Source organism: Megachile rotundata, chromosome 4, assembly GCF_050947335.1.
Source record: "Megachile rotundata isolate GNS110a chromosome 4, iyMegRotu1, whole genome shotgun sequence".
Taxonomy (NCBI): Eukaryota; Metazoa; Arthropoda; class Insecta; order Hymenoptera; family Megachilidae; genus Megachile; species Megachile rotundata.
Window position 1 is genome coordinate 19,307,504 of NC_134986.1, and position 16,374 is coordinate 19,323,877.

Here is a 16,374-nt window from a genome sequence, read left to right on the forward strand (position 1 = left end):
ATACAGAAGTACTACAATGTACGAATATTAATGTAAGTAACTGTATTTCGTCATTTTCCTCTATGTTGCACGATGTTTAGTTTTAAAATTACGTATTCAGTGTGACGATGTATTATATTTTTTATATTCCTCTTCATTCGAAAATTGACATTCTATTCTCATGGCCGATTGCTACAACAATTGGAATATTACCATTCTGCATTTTTTCGTTTCATACTTTGCAGAACATACCGTAGATATGCGAATCGATTCTTCTCGTTTTGTCTTTTCTGAAACTTTCTTAGTATACTTGTCTTATCCATCGAAATAATAGCATCCATATTTTTAAGAACTTGGATTCTTTAGTTTAAAGCGATTTAATTATGTTAAATACTTTAGTAACAGCAAAACTGTTTTACATTTTACTGCAAAACAAATATTTGTATCATGGTCTTTTCGCTTTTATTCGTTGATACATTTGCAGACGAGTAGTAACATCTTCACAGTTTGATTTGTATATCAATGACTTTTCATATACATATACATTTACATTTACATGATTCTCTTCACTTACACATTTCATTGATTTATTAATTTGCAAAAAATACAGATATAATTTTTGTTCTATCACTCTCAATTTATTAGTAATGAATGCAAATTTAATTTTTTGACAAACTAATAAAAGTGGAAATTGTATTTGTCAATAATGCGTTTACCGATATGCAGTCCAATATCCGACATATCGCAGATAAAGCCGTTGTAAATGAATGCATATCTACTTATCTATGAATATAGGCGGCCGTGGATAAAATCCTGTACAATATGTCGTAAATTTTTGTGCAAATGAATCAAACATAGTTGGATATAGTTGAATTGAAAATTATTAAAAATTGGTCAAATATATTTAATTATAGTAATAGCAGTTATAACATAATTATTTGCAAACTTAAAAAAAAATAGGTAGATATTTTTATTAATAATATTATGAATGAATTGGGGGAAAATTATTCTATAAGATTACTATATGTGCATACTAAACATATATTTTTATTAACATTGCAAATATTCGTTAAAATTACGAATTTGTTATCTGACTGAATAGTATTGAACAAAATTTATTACTTGGAATATATAATCTTTTATTAAAATATAGACAAAACTAAATTTATTGATATGTTGATTTACATTATATTTATATCAATATAAATATTTACATAATGACAATGAGTAACATCATTAATACTTGCTTTTTGGTTGCAACATATCTAAAATTAATGGGGTAAAATATGTTATGATACAGTCAGCCCCAGCTCTTCTCATTGAAAGAAGAACTTCATTTAAAACATTCTCTAAATTAATTGCACCATTTTGAGCACCATGATACAACATAGCATACTCTCCTGAAACTTGATATACAAACATTGGATATTCAGGATGTGCATCTTTTGTATGTCTAACAATATCCAAATAAGCTAGACCCGGTTTTACCATAAGCATATCAGCTCCTTCTGCAACATCCCTTGCCTTTAAAAAGAAACAAGATATATCTTTTAAATATATTTAAAAGCATAATAGTTTAAAGATAAATAAATTATAAGCTTAAAAATGTTACTAACAGCTGCTCTCGCTGCTAACCCATTACTTCCTGGAGGTAACTGATAGCATTTTCTATCACCAAATTTTGGAGCAGATTGTGAAGCATCTCTAAATGGTCCATAAAATCCAGATGCAAATTTTACTGAATATGATAAAACTGCAATTTTATTAATTAACCCAACTGATGCTAACTTTTTTTTAATCGCACCAATTCTTCCATCCATCATATCAGATGGTGCTACAATTTGTGCTCCTTCAACACACAATTTTATTCATGTTACACATTGAATATTATTTTATATGTATCTGTAGGAAAAAATATTTGTACCAGCTTGCGCATATGCGACAGCAATTTCAGAAATTCTTGCTATACTAGCTTTGTTATTTATGCTTCCATCATCATTTAAAATACCACAATGTCCATGAATAGTATAGGGACACAAACAAACATCACATGCTATTAATAAGTTAGGAAACCATTGTCTTATTAAAGGTACAGCTTGTATAATAGGATTCTGTAGGCTATCTGCATTACTTCCAGTATGATCCTATTAAAAAGAGAAAACAACATTTCAATAATTTACTACTGAATGTTTCCTGTGTACATCTTACCTTTTTTAGGTGTTTTGATACTCCAAATAATAATATTGATTGTAAACCTTTTGCAACCAATGGTTGCAACATTTTTCGTAATTCATTGATACCATATCGATAAACACCAGGCATGCTGGTAATTGCATCTTTAGCATTTTCTTCATCTCTAGAAAAAATGAAAATGAATGAATGTTTAATTAAACATTAAATATGTTTTTGCACATTATTATGTAATATGTAACACAAATTAATTTTCAAAGAAATTGAAACTACTGTATTGTATTGGTTTTTTAACTATTATTTTAAACAAGAGTATGAATACATCTCATTACACATGTGCAACTGTAAATACATATGTAACTGTATACATATGTTAACATACATAAAACAGGATCGTAAGCGGTAAATTATGAATTTTACTTACAAGACGAAAATTGGATACATAAGATTGTTAACTGTAATTTCTACATTTGGTGATTGCCACTGTCGTAAAACAGGGTGAAAAATGCCACTATGAAGTGTATGTTTCGCTTCTACTTCTACCATTGTATAATACGTTTTGTACTACTTGATCTTTATTACGTGCTGAAACTTAGCCTCTACTTGCCTTCAAAGCTTAGCCTCAACCTGTTTTATCTTTGTATGTACTAATTTATTGTATTTTTAAATTCTTTACTTTCACCTTTCTTCTTGTATTTATTATATAAATTTGGAAGGTATTTGCAATTATATTCTTTTATTAAGCGAAAGATAACTTTAATTTCTCGTATGCACTCGTTTATACCGACTTTCTATATTAGAAAAGAGAAAGACAAAAAATAAATGAATATCGTATTATATATTCTGGTTATTTGTAATTTAATTATTTATATTGTTTTATATATTATTAAACTCGCGTTCTTTTTTATTTTTAACGAAACTCAACTTAGATTCTGAAAAACTTAACTGTACTTTAAATTGCAAAACCAAACGTCAGCATGATAAGCTAAAAAGATATCATCGATTTTCTCTACTAAAAAAGAATAAAAATCTTCAAAAGAAAATTCTTTTCAAATTTTTATTTATTCTACTATTTATAAATTAGCTTCGCATAATAATTATATTTATCGAAATTTTAAATAATGATTGGCATCTTAGTGTTAGATGTATTGAATCTAATTTTGTAGTTGCGCGCCATTATGTACGAATTTTTATTTACAACATAGTTTGGCGGTTCGGTTGAAGTGTATGTATATATTATTCTCATCCAATATATAAAGAAGTAACGTGCTACATGATTATGAGAATAGGAAAATATTCTGAAAGTAATGAATAACCGAGACCGACAAGAGAACGAAATTTTAGTACTTTCAAGTATTTACAATCATAATGAATTTTCTTACATTCAAGGTGATATTATTGAAATCTATTTTAATGTTTTTCCAACGAATAATGATAAGGTAATAAAACTCAAAAATGCTTATAATAAATTTTCAAAGTGTTTAATAAAATATCTACCACCTATACGAATATATGTACAACTTCCAAAGGATTATCCTACAAAGTGTTTACCAAATTTTTATATAATGTCCTCATGGCTCACTCCTTGGCAAACATCTTCTGTTTGTCAACATTTAGATGAAATATGGTTAAAAAATAAAGAACAGGAAATATTATTTTTATGGTTTGAATTTTTAAGAAATGATCTTCTTAATTTTCTTCAAATCAACGATACATTAGATATTTCATTTCTGTATTTGATGAAATATAGTCTAACAGATTACTTTAAGTTAAATGCTATACTTGAAAAAGATGCTAGAGCTATATGCAATGCACTAATTTTTAATCCAATAAAGTTTTTTATGGATTATAATGACTATCAACTTAAACTTACATTTGAGAATAGTTCCTACATGTGCATTATATGTTTTGAAATATACTATGGAAAATATTGTACAAAACTACAAAATTGTAGTCATATTTTCTGTAGGAACTGTATACAACAATACATTACTACCAAAATTAATGAAAATGTAATAAAAAATATTATATGCCCTGACTTAAGTTGTAATTGTGCTATTACATACAATGAAATAAAAATGTTTTGTCCAAATTTGTTTTCAAAATATGAAGATTTATTATTGCATGTAACATTAAATTCTATGCAAGACATAGTTTTTTGTCCACGAATTTCATGTCAATGTCCAGTCGTAAAAGACGATGAAAATACCTTGATTGTCTGCAGCAAATGTGATTACAGTTTTTGCAGTCTTTGTCACAAGGTATATTTTAATCTCATATTTTATGTTGTAACAAGTTTCTATTGACATTTTAATGAAAGATATGTCAGGTATACCATGGTAGTGCACCTTGTGCTATAATGCCGAGTGAATTTATAAAAATTATTGAAGACTATGAAAAAGGTAACACGTGTCAAAAGCAATTATTACAAAAAAAATATGGTAAAAAGCAAATACAAGAAATTGAAAAACATTTAACTAAAAACTATCTAAAGGTATCTGAATTAACGAACTTTCTTTTATTAATAAAATAACGTGTATTATTAATTACACGATATAATTACTGAACTTACAGGAAAATACAAAAACATGTCCACAGTGTCAAACTACGACTGCAAAAGTAGATGGTTGCAATAAAATGACATGTACTTATTGCAATGCTCAATTTTGCTGGCTTTGTGGAACACAAATTACTACAGAAAATCCATACGACCATTTTTTGCTCATTACAAATATGTGTTACACACGTTTGTTTGATTAGAAATCTTCAGAATAGAAAAAAAATATATGTATAAATAATATATAGCATAAATGAAACATAACAGTATTATGATGTGCTTTGTATCTAAGAGTTCAGTAACAAATACTATAACAAATGGGTATGTTTTATTTTTACAAATAATAACATTATTATAAATAAATATTAATTATACGCAATATGTGAATATAACATAAAATACTTTAAATATATACAGACCAATAAATTTTTATTTTGATAAATCTTTGTTTAATTTAAATACCAATTGGCATATGAACATCAACAGCAGCTTCTGTTATTAATTGATCTGTGACAACAGAAACTGTTGAACCTTGTCCCTCGTAATTTATTGAATTATCTAGAAATTTTATTATGGATGATGTTTCTGTAAAACAAATTATAAAATATTTGAAACCATACCTGCACATTCTTTATCACAGTCTAACATATTTTGTTTTTGATAAAACCGTTTCATATTGAGTTCTATAAGTTTTGGACCAAATATCCAATATCCAATGCTTCCTCCCAGTACAAGCGCAATGTTAATATACACATTATATGACATAACTGCCAACATTAAAATGTAGCCAAGAAATGTGTGTATAGACCAATGTAACACTTGAAAACTCCATGCAGACCAATATGTACTGATACAGGATTATTAAAAATGATATCAATTTATTATTATAAATTTACTTGTGTTCCAAGTTTAAATTATTTGTAAGATATAGTACCAATGTAAAGGAAGTTGTGTCCCAATAGACTTTGATGATATTTTAGACAATAAAGAAGAATTCTCTGATGTTCTAGGCATTTGTTTTTGTATAAGCATTGTAGTACTTTGCTGAAGTTTAATTTGTAAAATCTTCATACCTTCATATAATATTGCAAGTGCAGTTAAGCCTAAACAAGTGCAAAAGAAACTTGACGTTGTAACAACATTGTATCCTGGTAAAAGAAAATTACCCAAATCGTTTCCAAACCAAAACCACTTATGCATCTATAAATAATCAAATGTGGTATTTAATCCAATATTTAAAAAAATTAATGTGCACGATCATACATACCATAATCCACCTTAATCTGCTTCAGTTAACTGAATTTTTAAACAATTACTTGAGAACTGATAAGGATTGTGTACATAATTGTTTCACATTCTGAACTCCACCTAGCTTTACCCAATTGTTTATTAACAACTCAATTAACAGCTCAGTATTGATAACACAGGAAGAAGCATTACAGCAAGCATTTATAAATATTTATACTTTCATCAGATTACTATTATATGCTCCATTTTGCTTTGCAAGTTTATTATATATAATAATAGGGTCAAGTAAAATTAGATATGTATGTATAATTTTTTTTTTCGAGTAATGAAACGTGTGAATAAAATAGAAGATACGCTTCCATGAAACTTTGATATCAAAACAAATTTATAAATTGTAAATAATCGTAGCAGTCACGGATGGAATGCCCATTCACGTATAACAAAAAGTATTTCTGGTAAGTTTTTCGGAGCCTGCATTGTTTCAAGTTGCTAGAAAACAGCACGTCATATGATATCGTATTAGGAATAACATGATTTGTGTACTTAAATTTAATATATTACCGAGTGAACGTTTATAAAAAATGAAGGAAAAGTAAAGGATAATATAATTTGGTACTCGTATCGTATTTTTAATAAAACAATTTGTAGGAAATTTATAGCTAAAATAATGTATCGAGAATACAGTGATCGTTCATTGGTCAATGAAAAAGACATAAACACGAAAGTGAAGGCTACAAATCTTTTAACGTTTTCCAGTTGAAGTTGTTATTAGGTTCAGTTTCGTTAAATAAACTTCAAAATTTGATTAATTCCATGAAGAAGAGGAACGCTGATTTAGGAATACATATTGCAATAAAAAACATAAGGATTTATGAAAAAAATCCGGAAGGTGGCGAACCGAATAAAGCACGACAGCGCTATCTACATTGTTGGGAAGAGCAAGCGTGGCTAATCAAAGCACCAAAAGGTAAGCCGTAAGGGCTGTTTATTTTTGGGTTTTCATTCGTTCTGCAAGGTTTTTTCTTGAATAATGTGCTTCCTGATCGCGGCGAACTGTTCATTGTGTTTGAAAATGTTAAAAACGTTGAAAATGTCGTGTTGAGGAAGCAGCAATGACTACCAAAACGTAGGTGAACTGCCAGGACAGGCTGTAACGTCGAGCATCTTGCCTAGTAAAGTGAAAACTCCATTTGCTCCCCTCACTCTGAACTCCCCATACCTAGCTTCTCGTTGGCGCCTTTCTAACCAATTGCTAGGCGTGCACTAAGCATCGACGTCGTGTATGTGTGCATAATACACGAAGATTCGAGAATTTTTTTCTTTTTGCGCACCGTATCTTTACGCATTACACACAAATTCTGCGCGCCTTTGACGCGGTGATCCATCTTTCTCCGCTATATAGTGTCAAAAGAGTATTTCTACCATTTTCTTATTCACAGGAAGATGAGCAGTTCTGAGGAGGTATCCTGGATTTCATGGTTTTGCAACCTGAGGGGTAATGAATTCTTCTGTGAGGTAAATACATTTAATATTATAAGATCACGTATTATGGTTTAGATGTTTTACTTTCTTAACCTATATCATTTTTTTGAGGTTAAAAAATTTTCTGTTAACTAACGAGCAATGTATGATAAAAGATTTGTATATTGTAAATTTGTATAATGTGGATTTTGTAGTAATAGTCTTATGTGTTTATATGTTATATTCAAATACTAATGTAATGTTTTTTTGTCAGGTTGACGAGGATTATATTCAAGATAAGTTTAATTTGACTGGACTAAATGAGCAAGTACCACATTATAGGCAAGCATTAGATATGATTCTTGATCTCGAACCTGGTAAATATAATATTAACATTCTACTAGAAAATATAAAAGTACTTTTAAGCGCGTTTGTATGCAGATGATGAATTGGATGGGCATCCGAATCAGTCTGAATTAATTGAACAAGCAGCAGAGTTACTTTATGGACTCATTCATGCACGTTATATTCTTACCAATCGGGGTATCGCTCAGATGATCGAGAAATATCAAGCTGGGGATTTTGGCCATTGTCCACGTGTTTATTGTGAATCGCAACCAATGTTACCTTTGGGTCTCAGCGATGTCCCTGGTGAAGCAATGGTGAAAAGTTATTGCCCCAAATGTATGGATGTTTACACACCGAAAAGCTCTCGGTATCATCATACCGATGGAGCATTTTTTGGGACAGGATTCCCACATATGCTTTTTATGGTTCATCCAGAGTATCGACCTAAACGTCCAACAAATCAATTTGTACCTAGGTAAGATAAAAGAAAGAAAGTTTTGTTATTGACAAGATTTTTTATTAACTTATATAAAGATTTAGTCAAATGACAATGTAAACGCAAATTTATATTTTTTATAAAATTATGTAAAAAGAAAAATAATGTTTTTACAGGTTATATGGCTTTAAAATTCACCCTTTAGCATATCAGTTTCAACAACAATCTGCATCAACATTTAAAACACCATTGCGAGCAGTTAATTATAATAATGGAAAACGTTAAGAATATTGCGACATAGTTTAGAACATTTTTTTCATTACTCATAATAATTCCTAATTTCGTCCCTAAAGATTAAATAAAATATTATTTTTTATATTGCTCTTTACACATTTTAGCAAGGCGCTGAAATACCAATCATTTTAATTAATCATCCATCGATTACAAGATCGTACGTGACACTCGATACTTTTCGGACATTTCCACGGTATTTGTAGTATACCGAAAAGATTGAAGAGTAATATAGCAAATTTTTAATATTCGTTAAGCGCCACGTTCATTTTTATTTCAGTTATAGTAACAATGTTCTTTCATGTTGAAAATCGTGTTTGTATCGTTGCATCAAATCTGGTCGATTAAAGAAAAAATAAAATGCATACTTAAGATAATTACTAGGGTATAAGAATGCAGATGAAGATTATAATAGAATATACTTGTTTAGACGTTTTACTTTTTCATGATTGCTACCAAGTAGTTCCTACGGGTAAGAAAGATCACAAATGAAGATCGATCGTGAAATAAGAAAGGAGTAGGTAGCATTGGATTATAATTTTTAAACAAGGAAAACAATATATAAAATGATACTTTGTTAAATATAATTTAATGTACCTATACGGAATACGAATTAAGATGCGAAAAAATGAATTTATTTATACATGATTTATCTTAATAAATTACTAAGTTCAGATAAACTAAATATGGAATAAATTTTAAAGTAAAGACTGCTGCTATTTATAGTCTTGTTTTCTATTGCCATTCGTAGAAAACATATATGCAATGTTAAGTAATGTGAAATAAAATTCATTACACTTTTCTTAACATAACATGCATTAAACATAAGCAGTTCATACAGAAAAATTATTAATACAATTGTGTTTTGTATTATAATTAATTATATAACTGTTCAAAATTCAATTAAATAACTTAAATACTTTAAACTCATTAGATTCTTCTTACAAATATTGTGTCTAAAGAAAATTAAGCTTTAAATTATTTAAAACCAAATTTCATGCAAAAGAATAAAGGGTAATATTTCCTATAGTTATGTAATATATTGTAGGAAATTTTAAATAAGTACATTTTCGTATTTTTTCAATGTGAACGTTCAATAATGTATTTAAATTTACTATTAAATACAAATTCGAAATTTATTGAACATTATAAAAAATGCAAAATACATTTTTACAACTTTCATGGAACAAAAATTAATTGTATATACAGCTCTTGTTTACTATTTAAAAAACATTGTAGAATGACACAACAAATAAGTTGTGCTGTAAATTGAAATTAGCATTAATTTTTTTATTATTTGTTCTAAACTACATTTATTGTGAAATATAAACATAAACCATTATAATGTAACATATTGTAATATGTTATTGTGTAAGATATTAAAAATATTTTTATGTTAATTTTACTATAGTAATTCAATAAAAATGTTAAAGTGTTCGAGATAAATCAATTTGCGATATCAGTTTTATCAAGCGTTGATCAAGTTCCATGAAAATATCCCTAGTTTTTGGAGTTTATATGGTGCAACACTGTTAAACCTAACCAATCACCGTGCACTTTTGAAATTTGAATTTAATGACGTAAACGGAAAACCAGTACAATACAAATCAAAAAGACTCGAATCGTATAACTCAACTAAATATTTTTATCAATGTTTTGCTGAAGATCAGATCAGTTTTTGGTGGTATTTACTAAAGTATACTGTACTCGTATTAATGTCTATTTGAAGTGACAGTTTAATGTTAAACTTTAAGTGATTACTTTAATTATAACAATGCCAGAAAATCAACAAAGAAATAGTTGGAATCAATCTATTTCATATAGTTTTTAAAAACATTTAATAATTTTTAAATATATTAAATACTTTGGAAATTTAACAGTTTTCCTACAATGGAGTTTTGTATTCTGAACTAATGCTTCATTGTACATGATTAAGTGACACTATTCTTCCTACTTTTGTTATTAATGTGGACTGATTAAAATATTTTTCAAGGATATCAAATTTTTCAGCAAATGCGTTCATGTTGAGTAACATGGATTTTCAAAACCATTCAAATACACGTCCAAAGTTTCAACCAATACGTGTGAAAGAATTATTACATTTTTGTGAAAGTGATGACGATGAAAGTGAAGATAAGACGCAGGATTTTGGTACTGATTCAGATTCTGATGATCCACAGCCTTTGCCACAAGATGATTGTCCTGAAAATGACTGTAATAAGTCATTACCTTTGCAGGATGCAAAACATGAGAATGACTTAATTGATGGAGTTTCATGTACAAATACTTCTTCAAAATCTGAAGAACCTATATTAGTTAATAATACTGTAGAATATAAGATAGAAAATAAATCTTCACTATTTGATAAACTTGAACATAATGCAGAAAATGAAAGAAGTATAAAATATAAACTTTTGAATCAGGTGCAATTAAATACTGAAAATGTACAAGAAAAAGTTCCTCAAAACGAATTAGGAAATAAATACATCACAGATATTGATATTAAAAATGAACAAAGCAAAGAAAACACTAATGGTGAATCTGTAGCTTTTAAGCATCAATATATTGAGAATGTGCTGCAGTCTGGATCTCATAATTTGCAGAATAAAAACATTAAAATGGAACCATTAGAATCAAAAGTAATAATAAATGAAGAAAAAATATGTAATGAGAATGTATGTTCCAATGATAAATCATGGACATTAGACAAAGGAACATCAGTAAGTTCCTCTGATCAGTGGGTACTACAAACTCCTTTAAAACATGCATCAGTTGGTGTTGCACGACCAGACCCATGCTTTTCTCGTAGAAATATTACACAAACACCACAAAGTAAAATATGTGATGTAGCTAATACTCAAGGACTAACTCCAGCCACAGTTTCATGTCATTGGTCACACAGTAATGTAAAGCAAACACCATTACAAAACAGAAGTATTAATTTAAGGGAATCTATGCAAACTCCAAAAAATACAGTTTACTTTACACCAAGTGTAGTAAAACACAATACTCCTGGGTAAGTAAATTATATATTATTTCAACATCTTGTATTAATTTATCTTATCTAAATATATATTTTATTACAGATATTTAAATACAGGAAGTAAAGTAAGAAAACCTTTAGCAGATACAGGAGGTTCTAAGCAAAATGATGTTTCCAATCTACACTTGTTCCAAGGATCTCACTTGCTTAAAGTAAATGAAATAACACCCAGGGTTCAGAATAAATTATCTAATAAAGTTTTGAATGAGAAACCAAATATGGCAAAACAGATGTTTGAAACATTAGAAAACCTTGCACCTTTAGAATCAAATGTTAATGAAGAATTAAAAGAAAATGAATATCCAAATGCAGAAAATGTAGTAGCAAAAGAAATAGCAATGCAAAATAAGATATCAAATGATGGACATGCTCATTGTACCAAAGGTAGTGAAGAAAATTTGAAACCAGTATGCAATGATTTTCAAAATCAGCATTTAACATGTAATAATCAAAATTGGCAGCAAGATTTCAAAAAAATGTTAGATAATGCGTCGAACGTACAATGTTCAATTCCATCTAGTATACCTAAGTCAAAACAAGGTAGAACGCTTTTTGTAAAAGGAAAAGAATATTTAATTTTGGGTACACTTGGTCATGGTATGAGTGGAGATGTTTTAAGAGCACAAGACTTATCTTCGCTTGAATTATGTGCTATTAAATGCGTTAATCTTACCCGCATGGACAAGGACTCGGCCCAAGGTTGTTTAGAAGAAATTTCAATGTTACACAAATTACAGGCACCATGTATAGTAAAGATGTTTGATTAGTAAGAAATCATTTTACAAATATGTATTTGACATAAACACGTGCACTGACATTTACATTGAAGTATTTTTGTCTTAGCGAAATTAAATATCCTATGGTTTATGTGGTGATGGAAATGGGAGATACTGATCTCAGTCGTCTTACAAAATCAATGTTGCAAGAAAAAGAGATTCCCCTTACAATGATTCTATATTATTGGACAGAAATGTTGACAGCTGTTAAACATATACATGATAATGGTAAATAATATGATATAAAGAATCGTTTATTACGATAAATATTCTATTATGTGTATAAATTTTTAGGAGTAATTCATTCAGACTTGAAGCCAGCAAATTTTTTATTAGTGAGAGGAAGATTGAAACTCATAGATTTTGGAATTGCTTCTAGTATGAATGCAGATATGACATCAGTTGTAAAGAATTGTCCAATCGGAACTTTAAATTATATTAGCCCGGAAGCTTTAATGGACATTGGTGGAAATTCAGATTCTTCTAATCAAAATGTAAAATACAAGGTAAATTTGAATTTAATACGCACAATAATAATTAAGAGCTTTATAATTGCACTACAAGTACTTTTGTGTTACAGATAAGTTTTAAATCGGATGTGTGGTCGTTAGGATGTATTTTGTATAGTTTAGTGTATGGTCATACACCGTTTCATCATATTCGTTCACAATGGGCCAAAGTGAATGCTATAACTAATCCAAAACTGAACATTCCTTTTCCTGCAACTTTATCATCAAGAGATGGTAATAAAGTTACATCGTCACCACAAATTTTAATCGAGGTCATGCGTAAATGTCTTCAGCATGATCCTAAGGCACGACCAACGGTAGCCGAACTTTTACAAGTAGAATATGTGCCTATTAAACAAGAATGTACATTGCCTGGAATTCCAGCAAATATTTTAGTGAAAATAAAACACGCATTGAATGAGGATGAATGGCGACAGTTAACATGGGTTTGTAACTTTAAATTAAAGTCAGTCTTTTTTTACAATAGATTGTATTATTATAAAACAATGGCTTTTTGTACAAGTTTTGTTCGTTTTGCATAATATATACAATTAATATTAATTATTTTATTATTACAGATTTTGGAGAATAAACGACATACATAATACTATGCAGATTAAGTACTTCTAGTTATGTACATAGAATTTTTATACATATGTGGGGCGCTTATTTAAATGTATTATAGCAAAGTATGGGATTGTTTGAACACTAGTTTAAATATAAAATTGTATTATAATACTATCTATAAATCCATTTATGCTTACCTGTATGATATTCATCGATCAATGCGTTACAAATGAAACACGGGTGATTTATTAAATTAAAATATCTTTCATTTTATTATCACACATTCATGCATACAAATGACTTTAGTTAACAGAATTGGTAGCATTCACGAGTAATTGTTATGCTATATAGCTGCATGATTAAAGATCTAAAAATACATATCTACATGTTGCTCGTGAAACAATATACTCTGAATCAATTCCTTTGCAATTGTTTTAGATTTTAAATAATAAAAAAGTTGCAATATTTTCCTATTACTGTTTTTAATGTATTTAAAAAAACGCAGAATGTCCTTGATTATTTCCATTGCGTTTTCATTGAAAAAACAGTTCTTTTTTTATAACAATGCATATTGCACAATATGCATATATAATGCACAACTTTGATATTACTGATCAGTGCATTGTCGTCAATTGCCAATATTGCAGTAATCTTTCACCTTTTGGTAAAGCCATAGAATTTGGTCTTTCAAACGTTAACATAATATCTCTGACTTTCTTTTTTAATTCACTATCAAACAAATGTCCTCCGGTACGTTCTAAAGCTGACGCCATGTCATACTCAACAGAAGGAAGAGGTTCACGAATAAAACGTGCAGCACTAGCGATACTTGGTACAATATGCCACTGTAATGCTTTAATTTCCCAAAGACTACTAAGAAGTGCGTTACTTAACAAAGGATCTCGTTCTTCCATTAAGAACGGATCTCCAGCACCGTTATTTTCTTCCGATGAAATTTCTCCTCCTTGCGGATGATCAATAAGGCGTTTTAACCCAGGATGCCTTAATAAAAGATTTCCAACAAAAAGTAAAATTATAAGAATATCTTCAGGTGGTGCTACAAGGGTTAAACGTGCAAGCCGTTTTGCAAAAGCAGCAACTAATGCTTCTGGTAAATGTCTGAAAACATTATATAATTATTATAGTTAATATAATTTACGATTACAAAATACTTTAAGATGTTGCAAATACTCACGTTGAACTAAGAAAAAGATCCGATAAATAAAATAACCGAGCTTTATATTTCGTATGAAAAATTTCTGGTTCAAACATGGAATACAGTTTCGTAAAAATATTAGGATATTCTAAGTTATGTTTAGTGACCAGCAAAAATACACCTTGTAATGCAAGTAAGCCAATAGGCCCATCTGCATCTAACGAATCCATAAGAAAATCTGTTAGTAGAACAGGCTTTTCTAAATGTGGCATAACTCGTTCTAGAAGAACTACTAATAACTGTTTGTGTAATTGTGGTGTCAGTACCCAATGCATGACACATGCCCACACTTTATTAAGGGCGCGTCTAGCTCCAGCTTGATCCCATATAAAATTTTTAGTGGCTATTAAAAATCATATAAGATATATAAAAAAAATTATAATTGATGAAAAAACCATTAAAATGTTTTCTTTTTTTACCTTGTTGAGGTCTACATAATAAACTTTTATTTTCCGATATTTCATTTTCTAAAAAAAATCAAAATTTATTAGTAGTCTCCTTTAAATTTAAAAGAAATTGCAATATTTAAATATCTTTAATCTGTACCTTCTGTTTCTTTTGGCAGTGGTAATTTGTGTATAAGCTCTAGTAAATTTTTTATGTAAATTTCGTGTGGTTGCCTTTTTGGAGTCAGAGAAGGAAGACATTTCCATGTGTAGTAAAGAGCATCTGGATATTCTATGATTTCTTGAAATCTAGATATTAAGCTAGCATTGTCCTTCTCCGGTGAAAGTAAGCTCATCAAGATGGGTTTTAACCGATGAAGTGGAAAATAATATCCTAAATTACCAATAGGTTCCAATGGATTTTTACCTTCTTCTGCCATAAGTTTTATGGCAGTTGTGAGAGCTTGTAATTGAATGGCTGGCCGATATTTTTCTATTGATACAAGTATCTTCTCCCATACTTCTTCATAACAATTCCTCAACCAATTGATATATCTCGCTTCAGGGCTTGGCTCTGTTTCATAAATCTTATGGAAAAGCTAGTTCACGTTTCTTAATATTTACTACATGAAAACAATACTGTTTCTGATTCTTATGTTTACACTTTGTGCCCAAAAATAAATTTTCACAAAGTATAAACATATAAATTGTTTATAATGTAAGATCTTCATCAAAAAATTAAAAAATATACAATGTCAAATACTGTCAAATAATACTGTAAAAAAACATAAAAACCTTCAAATATACCTGAAATTGTGAGCGTTATTGTACGCTCTAAATACATGTCGCCTCTCTTCAAAACTTCGACAAATATCGTTTCTATAGTAAGCAGACAGGACGAGGTGGATTCCTGATGGAGTGATCAGGAATTTTAGTAAATGACATAACCTTAAAAAGTTCATAGATTCGTCAATTTGAAATGATTTTAAAATTCATACTTACATCCCATTGAGCAATTATATCTACTAAATTATTTGCATGTTTTCTAGAAGTCAGAAATTCCTGTGCTTTTTGTCTTATAAGTTTCGACGACATCTTTTGACTGGATGAAGCGCCGGGAAGATCTGCTGCGTCCGCCATCGTCGTGTACGAATTCGGTAATGGCAGAAGATATCAAAAATACGTGAACGTTTTTCTTTATACTGTTATTCTGTTTTATAATCACCGTGCTCTTTATCGCTACGATATATTATAATAAAATTAGTATAATTCATGCTTTAACTATGTCAGTTATAAAAGAAATTGATGAGCTATAATGTCAGCAGCATCAATAGTATCAGTTTCTTCGTTTGATTAACGATTTGAAT

The 16,374-nt window shown here is 29.2% G+C and overlaps 6 protein-coding genes across 13 annotated transcripts; 3 read left to right on the forward strand and 3 right to left on the reverse strand.

Annotated features, from left to right (window-relative positions):
- Positions 1–1,093: 1,093 nt before the first annotated feature.
- Positions 1,094–2,729, reverse strand: Pbgs (Porphobilinogen synthase). Its single transcript, XM_012291108.2, has 5 exons — positions 2,594–2,729; positions 2,188–2,335; positions 1,904–2,123; positions 1,596–1,828; positions 1,094–1,503 (listed from the first exon to the last, which is right to left on the reverse strand). Exons 1-5 carry the CDS (start codon positions 2,713–2,715, stop codon positions 1,216–1,218), a joined length of 1,011 nt encoding a protein of 336 aa, XP_012146498.1. The 5' UTR covers positions 2,716–2,729; the 3' UTR covers positions 1,094–1,215.
- Positions 2,730–3,476: 747 nt separating this feature from the next.
- LOC105663230 (E3 ubiquitin-protein ligase RNF14-like) lies at positions 3,477–5,168 on the forward strand. The gene is made up of 3 exons (XM_012290867.2): positions 3,477–4,430; positions 4,499–4,663; positions 4,744–5,168. Exons 1-3 carry the CDS (start codon positions 3,477–3,479, stop codon positions 4,927–4,929), a joined length of 1,305 nt encoding a protein of 434 aa, XP_012146257.2. The 3' UTR covers positions 4,930–5,168.
- On the reverse strand, positions 5,033–6,135 carry LOC105663234 (protein SLC31A2). The gene is made up of 4 exons (XM_012290875.2): positions 5,994–6,135; positions 5,661–5,926; positions 5,347–5,573; positions 5,033–5,284 (listed from the first exon to the last, which is right to left on the reverse strand). The coding sequence occupies exons 1-4, from the start codon at positions 5,994–5,996 to the stop codon at positions 5,181–5,183; spliced, it is 600 nt and encodes a 199-aa protein (XP_012146265.1). The 5' UTR covers positions 5,997–6,135; the 3' UTR covers positions 5,033–5,180.
- Positions 6,136–6,803: 668 nt separating this feature from the next.
- CkIIbeta (casein kinase II subunit beta) lies at positions 6,804–8,595 on the forward strand. Of its 7 annotated transcripts, none has more exons than XM_012290935.2 (5): positions 6,804–6,941; positions 7,414–7,489; positions 7,710–7,812; positions 7,862–8,258; positions 8,396–8,595. In XM_012290935.2, exons 2-5 carry the CDS (start codon positions 7,418–7,420, stop codon positions 8,502–8,504), a joined length of 681 nt encoding a protein of 226 aa, XP_012146325.1. In that variant the 5' UTR covers positions 6,804–6,941; positions 7,414–7,417; the 3' UTR covers positions 8,505–8,595. The 7 variants fall into 7 exon arrangements, with proteins under 7 accessions (XP_012146325.1, XP_012146343.1, XP_012146319.1 ...); XM_012290953.2 differs by having other exon boundaries at positions 6,880–6,941; positions 7,877–8,258; XM_012290929.2 differs by lacking the exon at positions 6,804–6,941 and adding an exon at positions 6,948–7,100.
- A 146-nt stretch (positions 8,596–8,741) lies between these two features.
- Positions 8,742–13,579, forward strand: Mps1 (dual specificity protein kinase monopolar spindle 1). Its single transcript, XM_003699845.3, has 7 exons — positions 8,742–10,194; positions 10,521–11,526; positions 11,597–12,319; positions 12,397–12,557; positions 12,624–12,835; positions 12,910–13,284; positions 13,417–13,579. Exons 2-7 carry the CDS (start codon positions 10,532–10,534, stop codon positions 13,441–13,443), a joined length of 2,493 nt encoding a protein of 830 aa, XP_003699893.2. The 5' UTR covers positions 8,742–10,194; positions 10,521–10,531; the 3' UTR covers positions 13,444–13,579.
- Positions 13,580–13,649: 70 nt separating this feature from the next.
- Positions 13,650–16,147, reverse strand: LOC100875926 (nucleolar complex protein 4 homolog B). Of its 2 annotated transcripts, none has more exons than XM_003699885.3 (6): positions 16,010–16,147; positions 15,815–15,917; positions 15,168–15,581; positions 15,041–15,088; positions 14,601–14,964; positions 13,650–14,524 (listed from the first exon to the last, which is right to left on the reverse strand). In XM_003699885.3, exons 1-6 carry the CDS (start codon positions 16,145–16,147, stop codon positions 14,020–14,022), a joined length of 1,572 nt encoding a protein of 523 aa, XP_003699933.1. In that variant the 3' UTR covers positions 13,650–14,019. The 2 variants fall into 2 exon arrangements, with proteins under 2 accessions (XP_003699933.1, XP_012146359.1); XM_012290969.2 differs by having other exon boundaries at positions 15,815–15,955; positions 16,010–16,146.
- Positions 16,148–16,374: the final 227 nt, after the last annotated feature.

Coding starts and splice junctions, on each gene's coding strand:
- LOC100875926 (XM_003699885.3), bottom strand. CDS start 16,147: ATGGCGGACGCAGCAGATCTTCCCGGCGCTTCATCCAGTCAAAAGATG. Junction 15,089..15,167: donor ACTGCCAAAAGAAACAGAAG/GTACAGATTAAA, acceptor GATTTTTTTTAG/AAAATGAAATATCGGAAAAT. Junction 14,965..15,040: donor ATTATGTAGACCTCAACAAG/GTAAAAAAAGAA, acceptor GATTTTTAATAG/CCACTAAAAATTTTATATGG.
- Mps1 (XM_003699845.3), top strand. CDS start 10,532: ATGTTGAGTAACATGGATTTTCAAAACCATTCAAATACACGTCCAAAG. Junction 12,836..12,909: donor ATCAAAATGTAAAATACAAG/GTAAATTTGAAT, acceptor TTTGTGTTACAG/ATAAGTTTTAAATCGGATGT. Junction 13,285..13,416: donor AATGGCGACAGTTAACATGG/GTTTGTAACTTT, acceptor TTATTATTACAG/ATTTTGGAGAATAAACGACA.
- LOC105663230 (XM_012290867.2), top strand. CDS start 3,477: ATGAATAACCGAGACCGACAAGAGAACGAAATTTTAGTACTTTCAAGT. Junction 4,431..4,498: donor TTTGCAGTCTTTGTCACAAG/GTATATTTTAAT, acceptor AAGATATGTCAG/GTATACCATGGTAGTGCACC. Junction 4,664..4,743: donor TAACTAAAAACTATCTAAAG/GTATCTGAATTA, acceptor CTGAACTTACAG/GAAAATACAAAAACATGTCC.
- Pbgs (XM_012291108.2), bottom strand. CDS start 2,715: ATGGTAGAAGTAGAAGCGAAACATACACTTCATAGTGGCATTTTTCAC. Junction 2,336..2,593: donor ATGTATCCAATTTTCGTCTT/GTAAGTAAAATT, acceptor CATTTTTTCTAG/AGATGAAGAAAATGCTAAAG. Junction 2,124..2,187: donor TATCAAAACACCTAAAAAAG/GTAAGATGTACA, acceptor TCTTTTTAATAG/GATCATACTGGAAGTAATGC.
- CkIIbeta (XM_012290929.2), top strand. Junction 7,490..7,709: donor GTAATGAATTCTTCTGTGAG/GTAAATACATTT, acceptor TTTTTTTGTCAG/GTTGACGAGGATTATATTCA. Junction 7,813..7,861: donor GATTCTTGATCTCGAACCTG/GTAAATATAATA, acceptor AGTACTTTTAAG/CGCGTTTGTATGCAGATGAT.
- LOC105663234 (XM_012290875.2), bottom strand. Junction 5,574..5,660: donor ACACAACTTCCTTTACATTG/GTACTATATCTT, acceptor ATCCTGTATCAG/TACATATTGGTCTGCATGGA. Junction 5,285..5,346: donor CTGTGATAAAGAATGTGCAG/GTATGGTTTCAA, acceptor TAAAATTTCTAG/ATAATTCAATAAATTACGAG.